The sequence below is a fragment of the Stegostoma tigrinum genome, chromosome 9 (genome assembly GCF_030684315.1).
Source record: "Stegostoma tigrinum isolate sSteTig4 chromosome 9, sSteTig4.hap1, whole genome shotgun sequence".
Lineage (NCBI taxonomy): Eukaryota > Metazoa > Chordata > Chondrichthyes > Orectolobiformes > Stegostomatidae > Stegostoma > Stegostoma tigrinum.
In genome coordinates, this window is record NC_081362.1 from 14,219,443 (window position 1) to 14,239,791 (window position 20,349).

Consider the following 20,349-nt stretch of genomic DNA (forward strand, 5'->3'; position numbering starts at 1 on the left):
AAATCTAATGGCTGGTCCATTCAGAAGGTTTCTACACCTGGGACTGCTCTGATTGCACAATGACCACATATAATAGAAGAAAAATAATAAAGAAGACTAGGGTGTTGTATTTCCCTTTTTTTTTAAAATGTTAAATTCTGTCAAAGTATGCAATGGCAAGTAGATTGCAGTCTAAAAATTTTAGACGTTATTGGAGCCATCTGTCATATTATTCTGGAATCTGTTCCTTCAACAGGATTGAATTATTTATTTGCATTTAAATATATGAAAACACATTCTCACAGAGAAACTGCCAATAACTATAACTGCTAATGACTGTATATATTATATGCATAGAGTTCACCAACAATTTTCTTTTAATTGCAAGTTGTTGGGATCCTTGATTTCATAGGGCATCTGGAATTCAAGGAAATTTTAAGACTATTAAATTTTGTGTAATAAACATAAGCCACTTTGACAGTTACAAAACAGTGGTGATTAGGCCTTTTCCAGTATTGCACAGGACCTGTAGTATGTTCACCAACCTATGCCTGTGCAATTTCTTTAACCAGTCATACAGTTACGAAGAAAGAGCTCAGTATGTTGAAGCAATAGTTCAGCAACACAAAGAGATCATGACATTTGAAGATTTTGCAGCTCAAGTCTTCTGTCCATCCCCAAGCTACACGCTTAGTAACATGGGTAAGTCGATATTATTCTTTTATGGAGCACTTCAGCGACAGATGTACACCCATTTTCTGCAGATAAATGCTTACAAATTCAAGACCATCTTTCTTCCTTATAATAAACTAATGAATATCAAAAGGAATAAAGGTGCTCATTTAAATTTTTTGTATCAAAGCTGTTCCTTTATCCAGTTTCAAGCCTTTTCTCTCAGTTAGCTAGTTAACCTTCCAATCCAGCTAGGTTAATGAACTTGCTCAGAATAATGTCTTCACACTGAGTAAAGGATGCAGATTACTTACTATGCATTCAATGTGCTATGCAGGATCTTACCCAAATTAGTGCTGAATTGAGGGAATAGGATCCTGCAGCACAGAAGTTGTCGATGTTCCATGTTGATGCTGCAGCTGTTTGTAAGGTTGAGTTGTAATGCCCCAGAATCCAAAGAAATTGCATAAGTCCATTATAATGAAGTAAGATTGCTGAAAGTTGTTACAAATGGTCATTAAGCTACATTAACTGTGTGTTTTATTGCTGAAAATTTGACATAAAATTGTAAATGCATCCTCTGAGAAATCTGCATCTTAAATTTGAATTCTGTTCCAGATTGTGGTATATTAAGTTGCAAATAATCAAATGCATTCTTTTCACAAAACATCATAGTGAAATTTCATTTGGATATGGTAAAAGGTTTGTCAGTGAAGTAAAATAATATAACAAATATTTCAGAAGTTTTTGGTAAGTGCTGTTTTGTTTGTTTATAGCGAATTGTTCAGTCAAGCAGATCATTGAACGTATTTGCCAATTGGTTTACATGTTGCTCTTCATTTAGATGATTTTATAAAGTTTATTATACATGTTACAGGACAAATTTTTATGTATTCTTTGTTGTAAACTTGATGTGTTAAGCAGAGTTTCAAAATTTACAGATGACATATAACTTGAAATTATCCTGAACAATGAGGACAGTGATAGAATTCAAGATGATGTGGAAAGACTGCTGAAGAAGGTGACAGGTTATAAGGAATTATTTTGGTCAGAGATAAGAAGAAAGACAAAACAAAATGAAAGAATTTTGAAGATACAGTGGCACTTTGAAGCTGTAAGGACACATTGTGAATGTGATAAATAAAGCATATGGGTTTCTTGGCATTATAAATAGGAAGATAGAGTGCAAAAACAAGTCGGCCATCATGAGTGTTTATAAAACACTGGTTCAGTCTCAACTCATCATGATTAGTCGGGGTAAGACATTTTAGGATGGAGGAGAAGGCACAGTTAAAAATAAATTGAGGATGGACTTGGTTTCCTTTAATTATGTATGTCAATTGGTGAATCTGGAATTGCTCTCCTTAGAGAACACTGACAGGAAGTTTGCTAGGGGTGTTTAAAATCATGAGGGCCCCTGAACTGAGTAAATTGGGAAAACCTGAGAGAACCAACAGAGAAAAATATCTTCCATCATGGCTTAGTTTATTGTCTTAATTGCATTCGTAATTTTGATAGGAATAGAAGCGTTCTAAGAACAGGAAAGGACAGTTTGACCCAACAAGATCAGTCCTTTTAGTTGATTTCACTAACATTCCACTATGACCCTCAATCCATTCTTTGTCCAGAAACACGGAACTATAGAACTGTTAAAACACAGAGAGAGACCATTTGACCTATCATGTCTGCCAGCTCCTTGCGAGTACAGTTTGGCTATTCAAATTTGCCTGCTTTAGCCTGAAGTCCAGCAGATATTTTCTATTCAAAGAATTACCCAATTTCATTTTGTAAACCACAACTGAATTATTACCCTACAGTTCTCCCTATTTATTTAGTCCAGGACCGTCATAATTTTAAACACCCCCTACAAACTTCCTGTCCATTTTATCTAACGGGAGCAATCCCTGATTCTCCAATCAATCTACATAACTCAAGTCCATTCTCTGAATTTTTTTTTTACTGTGCTTTTACTTAATGCCTTCCCATCCTTCCTAAAATGTTGCACCCAGATTGGACATGATGAGTTAAGGCTGAGCTAGTGTTCAACATTCATGATAGCTGCTTTGTTTTTGTGCTCCAATCCTTCTCTTCATAAAGCCAAGAAACCCATATGCTTAATTTGTCACTTTGTCAATCTGTATGACCATCTTCGACAAATTACTACTGTATCGTCTTCAAAATTCTTTCCTTTGTTTTGTATTGCCTGCCTTCTTACCTCTGACCAAAATATATCACTATGTTTTTTGCATTAAATTTAACCTGTCACCATTACCACCAGCCTGGCGATGTCTTTTTGAATTCTATCACAATAATTTCAAACTATTTTCATCTTAAATTTTGAAATTTGCCCAAAACATCAAAGTTCAATTTTTTATTTGATCAAGTAAAGCAATGGACATTATACCAATCTAGGGGAACCTCATCAAAAAACCTCCTTCAGTCCAAAAAGCAATAGTCCATCATTACTCCGCAATTCATGTCGTGTCGCCATTTTCATAATCACGGTTCCACATTTGCTTTTATTCCATAACTTTAAATTTGTTGAAAACTTGTTATGTGGCCTGTTACAAAATGTGTTTTGCAAGCCTATGTATAGCACCTCAATCACATTACTGTCAACAACTGTGTTACTAATATCTGAGGGGTTACTGAGAGAAATCCATGGGATCCCTCTTGATTGCATTTGCTATTTGATATGCTTGGTCGAATGTGCGACCAAAATGTATGCATTACCCATATTTAACTCTAGTTAATTCTAATTGAATGTTAGAACAGAAGTTGTCTTCACATATTGTAGATTATATTATTGTTTTCAATAGCAGCGGTGTGTGCTATCTACAAGATGCACTGCAGAAATTCACCAAAGATCCTCAGACCGCACCTTCCAAACCCACAATCACTTTCATCTAGAAGGACAAGGGCATCAGATATATAGGAACACCGCCACCTCCAAGTTTCCCTCCATGTAACTCTCCATCCTGACTTGGAAATATATTGCTGTTCCTTCTCAATCGCTGGGTCAAAATCCTGGAATTCCTTCCCTATAGTGTTGTGGGTCAACCCACAACAGGAGGACTGCAGCGGTTCAAGAAGGCAGCTCATCACCACATTCTCAAGGGCATTGAGAGATGGGCAAGAAATGCTGGCCAGCCAGTGACGCCCACATTCCACAAATGAAGTGAAAAAGAACTAGGTGTGGTAAACTGTATTGACCAGAAAAAAAGGTGAAGGCATGGCTCAGAAGCAACAGCTAGGGTCAAGGGAATCCCTGGAGTTGTACAGAGCATGCAGGAGTTTACTGAAGAAGGAAATCAAGAGGGCAAAAAGAGGGCATGAGATAGCTTTGGCTGAGAAGATAAGAGTGAATCCAAAGAGCTACTTGATGTATGTTAAAGGAAAAAGAATAATTAGAGAGAGAATAGGATCCCTCAAGGATCAAAGTGGACATTTATATGTGGAACCACAAGAGATCAGCAAGGCACTCAATGCATACTTCTGTGTTTACCATGAAGAAAGACATGAAGACATGAATACTTAGGAACTTGGTGAAGCTATTGGCAATATCTTAGGGACAGTCCATATCACAGTACAGGAGGTGTTGGAAGTGTTAGAAAGTACGAAGATGGGTAAATCTCCTGGTCCTGACCAGATATATCCAAGAACCCTGCCAGAGGTGAAGGACGGGGCCCTGGCTGATATATTTGCATCATTTGGGTGAAATCCCAGAAGACTCAAGAGTACTGAATGTTGTGCCCTTATTCATGAATGCCTGCAAAGAAAAACCAAGGAATTATAGACTGGTAAACCTAACATCTCTGGTAGGCACGTTACTTGAGAAGATTCTGAAGGATACGATATACATGCATTTGGAAAGACAGGGTTTGATTAGGCATAGTCAGCATGGCTTTGAATGTAGGTGGTCATCTCTCTGAAATTTGTTAGAGTTTTTTGATGAAGTGACCAGGAAGGTTGATGAGGGCAGGGCTGTAGACGTAGTCTCTGTGGATTTCACTAAGGCCTTTGATAAGGTTCCACATGGTAGACTGCTCTGGAAGGCTAGATCACATGAAATTCAGGGAGAGCAGGTAATATGGATACACAGTTGGCTTGATGTTAGGAAGCGGAGGGTAATGCTGGTAGGGTACTTGTCTGACTGGCTAGTGGTGTGTCTCAGGGTTTGGTGCTGGGCCCATTGCTGTTTGTTATCTATATTGATGATTTGGATGAGAATGTACAAGACGTGATTAGTAGGCTTGCAGATGACACTAAAATAGGCAGTATCATGGACGGTGCGGAAGGCTATCAGAAATTGTAGCAGGATCTTGATCAATAGGCAAAGTGGGCCGAGAAATGGCACATGAAGCTTAATATAGATAAGTCTGAGATGTTGCATTTTTGGAAAGCCAAATCCAGGGAAGAGTTTCATGGTCAATGGTGGGGCCTTGTGTAGTGAAAGAGAGGGATCTTGCAGGTGCACACTTCTCTGAAAATAGTGTCACGGGTAGACGGGGCAGTGAAGAAGGCTTTTGGCATAGTGGCCTTGATCAGTCAGGGTGTTGAGTATAGAAGTTGGGAAGTTATGATGCAGTTGTACATGACGTTGGTGAGGTCGCACTTGGAGTGTTGTGTTCAGTTTTGGGCACCTTGCTGTAGGAAGGATGTTATTAAACTGGGAAAAGCGCAGAGAAAATTTAAAAGGATATTGCCAGGACTTAAGGAGCTGAGTTTTTGGGAGAGGTTGGACAAGCTGGGACTATTTTCTTTCGAGTGCAGGACACTGAGTGGGGATCTTATAGAAGTGTATACGATCTTGACAGACATGGATAGGGTGAATATACTCAGTCTTTTTCCCAATGTTAGGGAAATAAGGACTAGAGGGCATCAGTTTAAGGTAAGAGGAAACAAGACATGGCAACCTGACAGGCACCTTTTTACGCAGGGTGGTATGGAATGAGCTGCCAGTGGAAGTGGTTGAGGTGGGTACATTAACAACATTTAAAAGGCATTTGGACAAATACATGGATAGGAAAGGTACAGATGGATATGGGCCAAGTGCAGGGAAATGGGGTTAGCATGGATGGCCGCTTTGGTTGGCACAGACCAGTTTGGTCCAAAGAGCCTGTCTCCATTCTGTAGGACACCTTCATGGTTTGTTTAAACTTTCAAATCTTCTGATTTTGTCTCTCGGTAAGTACTGGGATCTCTCACTTGGTGTACTTAACTTTATGGTTCCCCAGCAGGATGTAACATATGTTATAGACCAGACCAAACCCCCTCAAAATATCTCCAGGAGATAGCCCAGACCCTAACTTTTATGTTATTTCAAGGTAAGTGCAAGACACTGTGTTCAGATGTGATTTGTTTGGTCCACTACAGGCTTTAAGCAAAACATGCTTTATTGTTACAATACTGCTAAAATACAAACAAAACTAAAATTTGCATAATTTTAACTCTATTGAAATACTTAATATATTATTTAATTAATACTCATCAAATGTTCCAAAATAACAGCATCCCATAATCACTCCCTTGACAACAGAAAGTATAGTAAGCCAGATTTTCCTCAGGGGTTATCTCCTCTGCACTCCAAGAGAAAGGAGCACTGAAAGAATCAATCTAGCAGCAGAGAGAGAATGCCAGCTTTTTGCTGCAGTGGAGTGAGAGCTGTATATATCAGCTTCAACAACCAACTGCAAACTACAACTGAAAGCATAACGAAAACACTGGGTTTCGTGAGCCTAACTATTGGTGTTTCTTTTGTCTGTCTTTTTTAAAAAAATTAAGGAATTCAAAGCTGTTTACCAATTGCTTCTGTAGCTGACATGTCAGCACCATGGTGTTTACATGCCTCTTCAAGAGAAATAGGCCAGAACATCTCCTAAAGGCACAGTATTGTCGCACACAAACTTGATCATCTGGCCTAGGATCGCAGCCTCAGTCTTGCCCTCTCCACCTATGTGTCACCCTTCTTTTTGTTCTGTATTAGACCCCATTTAACCATTGTCACTTTATTTCTCTTTCTGTCTAGAGTGCACTGTGAGGCAGACAAAGTGGTTGCTTAACGCCTGTTTCAGTAGCTACTTATTCCTGGACTAGGCCACTAGTTTCAGGAGAGGCTATAGCCTGAGGGGCTTCACTTCACATTGGGTACCTGACCAGAGACTACCCTGTTCTTCCTGCCATCTGTTGACATTTGGAAGCATTCACAAGTTGATAATCACCCTGTTAAGCTTTTATGAACTTGACCGTGGCCATCAAGCCCTAGATTGGGAGACGAATCTGTAGCTTCTAGCTTAGGTTATCCCCTGCACCATAAGATCTACCTGACCATTTCCCATCCTGTTGATTACATGTATCCTAATGGAAGACACTTAAATGTTCTTTGATGTTAGCTGCAGTCTCTTACTATTCTCTCAGCCTTTTCATATTTTTCCCCTCCCACCTGAACTTTGTATATTAAGCCTAATTCTCACTGTATTATTAACCTTACATCTGTCAAATGAATGCTTTTTTCTGTTCTGTTTTGAACTCCATCTGTTTTCTCCACCAGACAGCCTCAACTTCATTTATCCTACATTTTACCCTCATGAGAATGTATCTAGTGTGCCAGCAGTAGAACTTGAATGTAATAAGGCAGGAAACGTGACTGAAGTGATAGTAGGGGAACATTTTGTGGTTAGTGATCATAATTCTGTTAGTTTTAACATAATTATGGAAAGGTTAAACCTTCCATAAAAGTTAGAGTTTTTGCTTGCAGTAACGCATATTTTAGTAGAAAGAGACAAGGACTTTTTAAAGCTTATTGCAGTAGACTGCAGGGAAGGGGACATGTAATAAGTGTAAGACTTTGAAATTGTAATGACAGGAGTTCAGAGTCAATATGTTCCTGTTAGAGTGTGAGGTAAAACTGTAAGATTAGGGAACAATGAATGAATAAAGACATTGAGGCTCTTGTCAAGAATAAAAAAGAATAATCTTCGATATAGACAACTGGATTCAAATAAATCTCTTGAACAGTATAAGGAGTGTAGAGGCATTCTTAAGAGGAAGATCAGGAAGGCAAAGAGGGGATATGAGATAGATAAAATTAAGGATAATCCCAAGAGATTATAAAAATATATTAAGAACAAGAGAACAACTAGAGAGAGAGAGAGTTGGGCCCCTTAAAGATCAAAGATGTCATCTTTGTGTTGAACCTCAGGAGATGGGAGAGATATTAAATGAATATTTTGGGTCTCTTTTTACTTGGAGAAAGAAATGAAGGCTAGAGAAATCGGGGAAAATAAATATTGAGCTTAAGAAAGAAGTTCACATTGCAGAAGAGGAAGTGCTGAAGGTCTTAGAAAATGTAAAGGTAGAAAATATAAAGATAGAAAGATCTCCAGGACCGGATCTAGTTTATGTCAGGATATTGTGGGGAGTTAAGAAAGAAATTGTGGGACCCCTAGCACTAATATTTGAGTCATCCATAACAATGGATAAGGAGTCAGGTGACTGGAGAGTGGCTGATGTTGTGCCTTTGCTTAAGAAAGGATCGAAGGAAAAGCTTGGGAACTGAAGACCTGAGCACCTGATTTTGGTAGTTGTTGGAGGTGACCCTGAAAGATAGGATTTATATGTACTTGGAGAGACAAGGAATGATTTGGAATAATCAGCATGGGTTTGTGCGAAGGAAATCATGTCTCACAAACTTGATTTGAGTTTTTTGAGGAAGCAGCCAAGAGCATTGATGAGGACAGAACAGTGGGCGTTGTTTACGTGGACTTTAGTAAAGCCTTTATCAGGGTTCTGCGTGGTAGACTAATTAGTAAAGTTAGATCACATGGGATTCAGAGTGAGCTTGCCAATTGGATACAAAATTGGCTTAATGACAAGCAATAGAGAGTAATGCTGAAAGGTTGTTTTCCAGACTAGAGGCCTGTGATCAGCACTGTTCCACAGTAGTCAGTGCTGGGTCCACTTTTGTTTGTCATTTACGTAAGTGATTTAAATGAGGGTATTGAAGGCACGGTTAGTAAGCTTGTGGATGACACCAAAATTGATGGTGTACTGAAGAAGAATACCTAAGATTACAAAGACATCTTAATGAATTGGGCCAATGGGCTGAGGAGTCACAAATGGAGTTTAATTTGGATAAATGTCAGGTATTGCATTTTGGTTAAACAAACAAAAGGTAGGACCCTGAGTAGTGCTTTAGAACAGAGAGACTTCAGGGTTCATGTACATAATTCTTTGAAATTTGCTTCACATCTAGACGGCATTGTTAAGAAGGTACTTAGCATGCTTTACCTTCATTGCTTGGACTTTTGGGTTTAGCAGTTGGGACATCATGTCGAGTTTGTACAGGATGTTTGTGAGGCCTCATATGGGGTGCTGTGTTGAATTCTGATTGCCCTGTTATAGGAAAGATATTATTAAGTTAGAGAGGATTTAGAAGGAGAGGCTGGATAGGCTGATGCTTTTCCCACTGGAGCATCGGAGATTGAGGAGATGACCTTATAGCGATTTATAAAATCATGGTTGGGGGGCAGTATCGATAAGGTGAAAGGCAAGTATCTTTTCCCTGTGGCTGGGGACTTCAAAACTAAGGAGCTTATTTTTAAAGTGAGATGAGAAAGATTGAACAAAGATGTGAGAGGCAATTTTTTTTTAGACAGCGCAGTTCATATGTGGAATGAACCTCTAGAGGAGCGTTGGATGTGCGCACAGTTTTAAAACATTTAGTTAAGTACATGAATAAGAAATGTTTGGAGGGATATGGGCCAGGCGCAGGCATTTGGGATGACTGTCAACATGGACTGGTTGGACCGAAGGATCTGTGTCCGTGCTGTATGACTTTGTGACTCTATGGCTGTATTTGAATTAGCTCCTTTTTAAAGGCATTGTGACATTACAGTTTTGCTTGCCAATCTTTGTTTCCAACTTAGCTGGACTGAACCCATTCTCACTTCTCAAAAATTTGCCTTTCCTTAATGAATTATTTTTACACTTTGCTCCTTGTCCTTTTTCATAGCCAACCTAAACCTTGTGATATTATGATCACCATTTCCTAAATGTTTCCCGATGTTGAGCTTCTTCGCCCACCTCACTCTAAAGGGCTTGAGGCATCAATGCCTCCCTTATTGAACTGTAAGCCTGTCAATCAAAAACAAGTTCTCCTGAGCACACTGGACAAGCTTTTCCTCCTTATCAAATCCTTAAACTATTATTATCCAAGTCTATTTTAGCATAATTAAAATCCATCATTATAACTGGTCGGTTTTTTTTTATCCTCCCTTGTTTGTAATTTCCTTTCAAATTTGTTATTCTGTTTTTTCAATTGTACATAGCCTGGTGATTACAGCCAGTGAAGTAACAATATCTGTTTCGTTTCTGAGCTCAAACCAAATGCAGGTTAACTGGCCGAAAAACCAGAGTTGCCTGACAACTGGACATTTTTAGAATATACTATGCATCTTTTATTTTTAAAAGCTGTACTCTTATTAAAATGAACTTACTTAGACAATTCAATCAGACACTGCATGGCACCAGGCTTATCTGTTTTTGCCACTTGCCAGTCTATCCATCACTCCCTCTTTGTCACTGTAATACTTACTTTAATCAATGCCATCAACCCTCTTCTTTTTTTCTGAAACCTCCAGTAACTTATGGTGATGGTGAGGGAAGTTAGCTCAAGCAGTGCCAGGACCTTCTGCAGCATTTAGTGGCAGTGAAGGAAAGCACCAGAACAGTGAAATGGATCCCCACTGGAGAAAAAAGGTATCTTTGGGGGAAGGATACCTTGTGGGCAGAAAGATCAAAAGATTCCCCAATTACAAGGAAATCTCCAGTATAATTCTATGTAATTTCTGTTCCACATTTATCTTTAATTCCCTTCTCGTTTGTAATAACCTGATGCAAGTGGAATAAAGAATCCTGCTTCACAATCTTTGTGGCTTTGGGTCTGGTGTTCAAATCTGATGTAGTCAGCAAGATTCGACAGTATAGGCATCAAGTTCTGCTGGACAAGTTTGAATGGTACTCAGCCATGTTGGAACAGAGAGTGAAGGAGTTGAAACTAGCAATATCCATGAGGGAAGCTGATGCAGCTCCAGTGTCATTAAAGGCTCAATCATTGGAGAAAAATAGACCTTTAGGATGAACAAAGGCAGAGGCTCCCCATGGGTGTTCTCTTTATACTACAGTGAAAAGAAGGCATGGTGATTCTTCTGGAGAAATCTTGCTGATGAATAGGAAGCCGGACAAATTCAAGGAAAGATTGGAAACATCTGAAAGTACAGCAATTCAAATGAACTGGGGAGCACATCTGATTCAGGCATCCAGAAGCCTCCACACGAGTGAGAAGGTGGCATTCTTGGAGAAGCATCGGTGCAGGAAAACTCATCGGTAATTTCTGGGAGGAGTTACAGATGCTTATAAAACTCCAGAGCACATCTTTGAGACTGACCGGGCATTGTGGGGACAGCAGTAATCTGACACAAGTACAGCAGAGATTTTCTGAGTACAAGCAGACCAAAGTGTAAAACCTCATCTCCCTATCCCCGAAACGATGAAATTTTTTGACTGAACCATCCTCCTAGATCCCTCCTTCAATCAACTAGAGATAGGCTACTGAATAACTGACTGGTGAAAGCAATGAGGATTACTAATCTCTGAATGGAGTTGAGGAAGCTTAATAGTGACCAACCTCGGTTATCTTTCTTTGACACGTGGGGATCGCATTCTCTGGATCATGGGAAAGATTGGAATCCAAAGACCAGGAAAGAGGCTACCATGAAGGATGTAGACCGATTGCTGAAAATGCAGTTAGAACAGATTGCATCCAAACAAGTACAGATTGTATCCCTGTGAGGCCGGAAAAACACAGCAGGTCAGACAGCATCAATGTCAATGTTTTGGGCAGGCCTGCTGTGCTTCTGCAGCCTCACACCTATAAACTCTGGCTTCCAGCATCTGCAGTCCTTATTGTCTCCAGATCCTATCCTTCCTGTGTTATCTCCCTGGTAAGCCTTGAGGCCAATGCCATGAAAGGGATGCTTCAAAGAATTGATGGAATCTTGATGGGATGGGAAATTTGAATGAAGTTGCCTTCAATAGCCTCAGCCATCATTGTCCTTAGGTACAGATACCCCAGCTCATACAATGACCTTCCCTTCTTGTTAGACATAAAGCTAGTTGAGCCTACCACAAAGAGCTAAGGAGGGAGTTTCCTGAAGGGAGAGGCTCAGTCTTGTGCAAAAGAGGCTCACTAATTTTCAAAATGACTTTACAGCAATACTGAAACACGCTTCACAGGAGCCAAGGTGTCAAATATTACTCCCCAGTTTTTCTGTAAGCGTTGTATAGAGGGGTGTGAGCTGAAGTCTCTTCCTTATCCAGGTCTCTGCGTCACGAGGTTTGAACATCCCCTAACGTGGCTACATTGAGCTGTCCCTATCAAACTGCAATCACGCTTTGCATAGCTTGAGGTTTCTGCTGGTTCAAAACCTGATTGATATTCTGGTTGAAGTAAGGGCATTGAAACTCTCAATAGTGTAGGGGTCGAGCGTGTTAAGTGATTATCCAGGTCTCCTTGGAAAGCATATACGGTGACTGTCATGTGAAACACAATAAGAGACTAGCAGGTGGGTCTCAGGAGCCTTTGACCTTGCCCTGAGCACTCAAGGCATATCGACCATTACAGGACCCTCTATCTCTTCAAGTAGCATGGAATTGAGCTATTGTCTCACCTGCCTCTGCAATGGGTGTTCTTAAAGGTTCATGCCAGCCATCTCCAGTTGGTTGACGTCAGACCTTGCTGCAGCATTATGTGTAATGTGTGGTAGAGTGCCTACTTGGTGCAAGTCTGGGAGTTGTTACTGTGCAAGAAAAGAGTAGGATACTCATGCAGATTGCTAATTTCAACAGAAAAGGTATTCCCCTCCTGTACCTGCAGTGATCAGTTAAGATTGGAGTTCCTTTGTTTATTGGTCGTCTTCAAGCATGTGCAAGGGAACTGCACATTTACAGAGAAACATAGAAGATAGGAGCAGGAAGAGACCATTCAGCCCTTCAAGCCTACTGTGCCATTCATTACAATCATGGCTGATCGCCCAACTCAGTAGCCTAATCCTGCTTTCTCCCTATAACCTTTGACCTCATTCACACCCCCCAATGCTTTATCTAGCCATCTCTTGGATTCATTCAAAGTTTTGGCAAACTACTTCTTTTGGTAATGAATTCCACAGGCTCACCACTTTTTGGGTGAAGAAATAGCTCCTCATCTCCATCCTAAATCATTTACCCCAAATCATAAGACTGGGACCTCTGGTTCTGGACATTCCTCCCTGCATCCACCCTGTCTACTCCACAAGAATTTTTAAAGTTTCTATGAGATTCCTGCTCATTCATCAGAACTCAGGCAAAAACAATCCTCACCTTGTTGATCTCTCCTCATACGTCAGTACCGTCACCCTGGAATCAGCCTGGTAAACCTTCGTTGCACTTCCTTGACAGCAAGAACTTCATTCCTCAGAAAAGGAGACCAAAACTGCACACAATATTCTAGGTGTGTCCTCATATAACTTAGGCCCTGTATAACTCTGCCCTGCTCCTGTACTCAATTTCTCACAATACCATTTGCCTTCTTTACCGCCTGCTGCACCTACATGCTTACCTTTTGTGACTGGTGCACAAGGATATTCAGGTCCAGCTGTACACTCCCCTCTCCCAATTGACAGCCATTCAAGTAGTAAACTTCCACCTTGTTTTTGCATCCAAAGTGAATAACCTCACGTTTATCCAAATTACACTGAATCTGCCATTGATTTGCCCACCCAACTTGTCCAGATCATGCTAAAAGGTCTCTGAGTCCTCATCACTAATCACCCTCGCACCCAACTTGTTATCATCTGCAAACTTTGAGATGTTACATTTTGTTCCCTCATCCAAATCAGTAATATATATTGCGAATAGCTAGGGTCTCAGCACCGATTCCTGTGGCACCATTCTAGTTATTGCCTGCCAATTTGAAAAGGACCCATTAATTCCTATTCTTTGTTTCCTCCCTACCAGTCAGTTTTCTTTCCCTCTGAATACGCTACCCTCAATTCCATGTACTTTAGTCTTGCACAATAATCTCTTTTATACAGGACTTTGTCAAAAGCTTTCTGAAAGTCCAAATGTACCACATTGACCGTCTCCCCCTTGTCAACATTACTAATTACATCTTCATAGAATTCCAACAAATTTGTCAAGCATGATTTGTCTCTGTCTGATCTGCCACTGCTTTCTAAATGGCCCGCTATATAACGTCCTTGATAATGGGTTCGAAAATTTTCCCCACTACCAATATTAGGCTCACTGGTCTATAATTCCCTGTTTTGACTCTGCCTCCCTTTTTGAATATTGGAGTGATATTAACTTGCCTCCAATCTTCAGGGACTGTTCCAGAGTCTACAGTTTTGGAAGATGCCCACCAATACATCCAGTATTTTAGAGAAACTTTCTTAAGTACTCTGGGATGTGTATTATCAGGCCCTGGGCATTTATCCACCTTCAATCCCATCAATTTTCCCAGCAGTATTTCTGAACTAATATTGATCTCCCTCAATTCTTCCCTCTCACTAAGTCTTGTATTCTCCAGCATTTCTGGTGTCTGACTTGTGCCCTCTTTTGTGAAGACGGAAGGAAAGTATGTATTCAGTTGCTCAGCCATTTCTTTGTCCCCTTGTCCTCTGTTTCTATCTGTTGGAGACCTACATTTGTCTTCACCAATCTCTTTCTCCTGAAGTATCTGTAGAAACTCTGTGTCAGTCTTTATATTCCCTGCAAGTTTACTTAATCAATCCCTTGGTCCTTCTTTGCTGAATTCTAAACTGCTCCCAATCCTCAGACTTATTATTTTTCTTGGCCAATCTGTATGCTTCTTCCTTGGATCAGATATTATCTCTCATTTCCTTTTTAAGCCACGGATTGGCTCTCTTACCCATTTTGCTTTTATGCCAGACAGGAATAAACAGATGCTGCAGTACCCCATGCGTGCAGATTAAAATCACCCTTGATAACGAATATTCCCTTACCACATGCACCTCTAATTTCCTGCTTAATGCTATTCCCAACATCACCACTGCAGTTTGGGGGTCTATATATGACACCCACTAATGTTTTTTGGCCCCTTGGTATTTCTCAACTCTACCCAGACAGACTCCACATTGTAAGAGCTAATATCCTTCCTCCTGATTATGCAAATTTCCTCTTTAACCAGCAATGCCACTCCACCACCTTTTCTTTTTTGCCTGACCTCCTGATATACTTCTAAACATGGTACCCAGTTCCACTGCTCAAATACACAGAGTTACAAATATGCCATTTCCAGGCATTCCACATTGGTATTTGTCCAATTACATGATTCTGTAGGTACTCCCTCACTATAGTACCCAATCCAAATATTCTTTACCTACATGACATCTTAATCCATATAAGATTTTAGCTACATTTTTTGCAGTATCTTCTAACCCTCCTCATTAACCTCTGAGGGTTTATGTCAAAATAGGAAGAGAGTCTCACAGACTAGACAAACAACAGCAAGACATGATGAAACTCATGGAATCATATCTTTATCGCCAATGTCCCAGTGAGCACTATCGTCATCTGTCCATCCAGCAGGAGATATTCAACAGAGGCAGGAATGCAATGGAATATAGTTGAGCTGGAGTTACCTTTGAAATCCTCAACATTGACTGTGAACTCTGTGATGTCTCGTGGCATAAGGCCATACTTGAGCGATTACCACCAATCATCTCAGTGAATCAGTATTCCGCAATGTTGAACGTCATTTCAAAGAGCACAGAATGTACTCTGGGCAGGAGAAAGTCCCACAACAGTAATGGTGGAGTGGAATTTCTTAGTCACACGGAGAACAGCTCCATACCAAATGAGACAGATGCAGAATAAAACTAGCGGCTCAATACTGTGCAGTCGTGAAGTACATTAGCCAACCACACTCTGTAATCTCATGGCTGGCATATCCCTCACTCTATAATGACCATCAAGCCAAGGGGATCATGCTAAAAGTAGCAGCAGGTATGCCTAAAAATAAGATTTCAACCTAGTGAAGTTACAACAGAGGGTTACGTGCAAGCCAAACTCTGGAAGTAGCACAATTGACAAAGCTAAGCAATCTCACAAACAATGGATCAAAGCTCTGTTGTCCTGCCACATCCCAGTCATGAATGGTGGTGGATAGTTAAACCACCAACCAGAGGAGGAAGCTGCACAAGTATCTATCAGACAATGTGGAAAATTATCAGGTATGCTGTCCCCACAAAATACAGGACTAATCCATCAGTGGTAGACAAATTTTTGGAGGAGATCCTGAGCGACAGGATTTACATGTATCTGGAAATGCAAGGACTGATTGGGGGTATTCAACATGGCTTTGCGCATGGGATATCATGACTCACTGACTTGATTAGGTTTTTTTTAAGAAGTGGCAAAGAGGATTGATAAGGCAGAATGGTGGGCATGATCTATGTGGATTTCAGTAAGGTATTTCACAAGGTTCCTCATGGTAGACAGGTTAGCAAACTTAGATTATGTGGAATACAGGGAGAATAGCCATTTGGATGTAGAACTGGCTCAAAAGTCAAAGACGGAGGGTGATTGAGGGTTGCTTTTCAGCCTGGAAGACTGTGACCAGCTGACCACAAGGTTCAGTGCTGGGTCCACTGCTTTTTGTCATTTATATAAATGATTTGGATGTGAACTTAGGAGGTATGGTTAGTAAGGTTGCAGATGACACCAAAATTGGAGATGAAGTGAACAGTGAAGAAGGTTATTTTCAGAATAGAATGGGATTGTAATCAAATGGGCCAATGGGCTGAAGAGAGGTAGATGGAATTTAGACAAATGTGAGATGCTGCATCTTGGAAAAGCAAATAATGGCAGATCCTGGGGAAGGGACCCTGGAGGGCAGGTTCATAGTTTTTAAAGTGGAGTCGCAGATAGACAGGATAGTGAAGAAAGCATTAGGTATACTTGCCTTCATTGGTCAGTGGATTGAGTATAGCAGCTGGGAGGTTGTGTTATGGCTGTACAAGACATTGGTTAGGCCACTTGTGAAACACTGCATGCAGTTCTGGTCTCCCTGCTACAGGAAGGATACTGCGAAACTTGAAAGGGTTCAGAAAAGATTTTACAAGGATGTTGCCAGGGTTGGAGGGTTTGAGGGGTAGGGAGAAGCTGAATAGACTGGGCCTATTTTCCCTGGAGTGTCATAGGTGCAGGGGTGACCTTACAGATGTTTATAATGTAATGAGGAACATGGATAGGGTAAATAGTGAAGGTTGTATACTCAGGTGAAGGAGTCCAAAACTGGGGGACAGAGGTTTAAAGTGAGAAAAGCAACATTTAAAAGGGACTGAAGGGGTAACCTTTTCACACAGGGGATGTTGCGTGTATGGAATGAGCTGCCAGAGGAAGTGGTAAAAGCTGAAACCATTACAACATTTAAAAGGCATCTGGATGGGTATAAGAATAGAAAGGGTTGAGAGGGATACGGCCCAAATGCTGGCAAGTGGGACTAGATTAATTTAGGAAATCGAAAACACTTTGGACCAACTCGTCCATGTTGAACTAGATTAATTTAGGATATCTAAATTAATCTGGTTCAGCATGGACGGGCTAGACCAAAGGGCCTGTTTCCATTCTGTGCAGTTGTCTGACTCTCTGATTCTAATGCAATCCAGCCAATTTTTACCCATCAGTATACTGTCAGTCATCAACAAAGTGATAGATGGTGTTGTCGACCATTTAAACAGAGAGCTAGAATAGGCCAGTAGGCCCTTCTGATCTACTGTACCATTCAATGTGATCATTGCTGATCAGATTTTAACCTTAATTCTACATTCCTGCATATCTTTGATAATCTATCATTGCCTTAGTATTGTGAATCTATCTATCTCCATCACAAAAAGACTAACAATTCTGCATCCACTGCCTTTTGAAGAAGGGTAATCCAAAGACCGCAAGCCTCTAAGGAGAAAAGATAATCCTTGTTTTTAAAATGGGTGGCCCCTTATTTTGCAACCCTGACCCCTAGTTTGCAATTATCTCAAATGAGGAAACATTCTTTTACATTGTCTTGGTCAGATTCCCTCAGGATCTTGTGTTTCAATTTAATCATCTGTGACACTTCTATACTCCAAAGGATACAGGCCCAGCCAGGTCAGCCTTTCCACATAAGGCAATCCGTTGATTTCAGGTATGTGTCAAGTAAAGGTTTTGAACTACTTCCACAGCATTAACATCTTTCCATAAGTATGATGACCAGCACTGTACACATGCCCCCATATACAATCTCACCAACACCCTTAATAACTGAAGCATAGCTCACAACTGTTGCATTCAGTTCCCCTCACATTAAGCCATTCCTTTCTCCGTTTTTCTGATTCCTTGCTGTGTATACATGCTATCTTTTGCAATTTATGCACTAGAACACCCAGATCTCTCTGCATGTCAGAGCTCTGCAACCCCTCACCATTTGGATAATATGCTTCTTTGTTCTTCCTGTCAAAATGGACAATTTCTAACTTTGCTACATTGTACCCTACATTTGCCATATCCTTACCTTTTTTAAAAACCTATTTCTATCCCTTTGCCAGCTTTTTATAACCTCTTCATAACTCACTTTTCTTCCTAGAATGTAGGAACTGCCGATGCTGGAGAATCTGAGGTAACAAGGTGTAGAGCTGGCTGAACTCAGCTGGCCAAGCAGCATCAGAGGAACAGGAAAGTTGACATTTCAGGTCTGGACTCTTCTTCAGAAAAAAGGACCCTTCTGAAGAAGGGTCCAGACCCAAAACGTCAGCTTTCCTGCTCCTCTGATGCTGCTTGGCCTGCTGCCTTCATCCAGCTCTACACCTTGTTATCTCGCTTTCCTTCCTATTTTTGTGTCATCAGCAAACGTAGCTACCGTACTATCAGTCTCTTTGCCCAAATAATTTATATAAATTATAAAGCATTGAGATCCCAGCACCAACCATGTGGTATTTCCAGTTGTCACTCCTGCCAGCCTGAAAAAGACCTATTTATTTCTGCTTCCTGTTAGCCAGCAAACTTCGATCCATGCCAATATGTTACTGTCTACACCTGAGCTTATATTTTCCTCAATAACCTTTAATGTGGGAACTTATCAAATTCTATCTGAAAATCTAAACACATCATATCTACAGCGCAAGTTACTTCTTCAAATAATTCCAATAAATTAATTAAACATGATTTCCCTTTGACAAAACCATGTTGGTCTCGTCTGATTACCTTGAACTTGTCCTAGTGCCCTGTTAAAATGTCTTTAATGTGAGCTTTTTAACATTTTCCCATGACAGATGTTAAGCTAATTGGCCTCCTTTCTACCTGTCTCGCTTTTTGAATAAAGGAATTACATTGGATACTTTCCAAACTGAAGGAATCTTCGCTAAATCTAATGAGTTTTGAGGGATTAAAACAAATGCGGCAACTATCTCACGAGCTACTTCTTTCAGGGCTCTTTGATGAAATCTGTCAGGATCCAGGGACTTATCAACTCAAGTTCCAAAGATTTACTCAGTAGTATTTCCTGAGTAATTGTAATCTTCTTGAGTTTCCTCCTTCCCTTTAAGTTCCTGATTTACAGCCATTTCCAGGATGCTACTTATATTCTCTGTAGTGAGGGCCAATACAAAATATGTGTTCAGTTCATCTGCCATCTCTTCATCCTCTATTACTAATTTCCCAGGCTTAGTTTTCTATCGGGCCAACTTTGCTAATTTTTAAGATGTAAAAATAGACTGGAAAGGCTGGGACTTTTTTCACTGGTTCATAGCAGGTTGAGAGGTGACCTTATTGAGGTTTATTAGATCATGAGGGACGCAAATAAGGTGAATGACAAGGGTCTTTTCCCTAGGGTGAGCGAGTCAAAACTAGAGGGCATATTTTTAAGTTGAGAGGAAAAAGATTTAAAAAGGCCATGATGTGCAATTTTTTGTACAGACTGGTTCATGTGTAGAATGAACTGTCAGAGAATGTGGTAGATGCTTGTACAGCTACAGCATGTAAAAGACTTTGGATAAGTTCATGAATAGGAAACACTTGGAGGGATATGGATAAAGTGCAGGCAGGTGGGACTAGTTTAATTTGGGAACATAACTTGGATTAGTAGAACCGAAAGATCTGTTTCCATGCTGTATGACTCTACCTAACGAAACTTTTCAGATTTATTTTTATATTTTTGGCTAATTTCTCTACTCTAGCTTTTACCCCCTCAATCTTTTAGCAATTCTTTGTTGTTTTTTCTATTCTGTCCTTCTGACTTGCCATCTATCTTTACACAATTATATGATTTTTCTTTGAGCTTTCTACTATATTACACTGTATGATATGGGAGGTCGGTCCCTTCAAATGTTTCCTACTTTTTGGAATGTATGTATTCTGCACTTTCTGGAATATCCCCTTAAATGTTTGCCGATGCATCTCTAATCTCTATTAACCTGTTGCTTACCCTGAATTGCCAGTTCACTTTTGCTAGCTCTGCTTTCAAGCCCTCATAACGTAAATTCAAAATAGTGATCTTGGACCCACACTTCTCTCCCTGAAACAGTATGTGAAATTGATTCATGGAGTGGTTGCTGCTACCTCAGGTGCTGTCAGTGTGAGATCAGTACTTAATCCTACCTTATTGGT

The 20,349-nt window shown here is 40.3% G+C and overlaps 1 protein-coding gene across 5 annotated transcripts in view; it reads left to right on the plus strand.

Moving 5' to 3' along the window:
* Window positions 1–20,349, plus strand: part of ralgapa2 (Ral GTPase activating protein catalytic subunit alpha 2) — a 522,648-nt gene that overhangs the window by 417,651 nt on the left and 84,648 nt on the right. For all 5 annotated transcript variants that reach the window (XM_048535653.2, XM_059648353.1, XM_059648352.1 and 2 more), the window contains one exon: window positions 560–681. In XM_048535653.2, coding sequence (XP_048391610.2) covers window positions 560–681 — 122 coding nt within the window. The remainder of the gene's footprint in view (window positions 1–559; window positions 682–20,349) is intronic.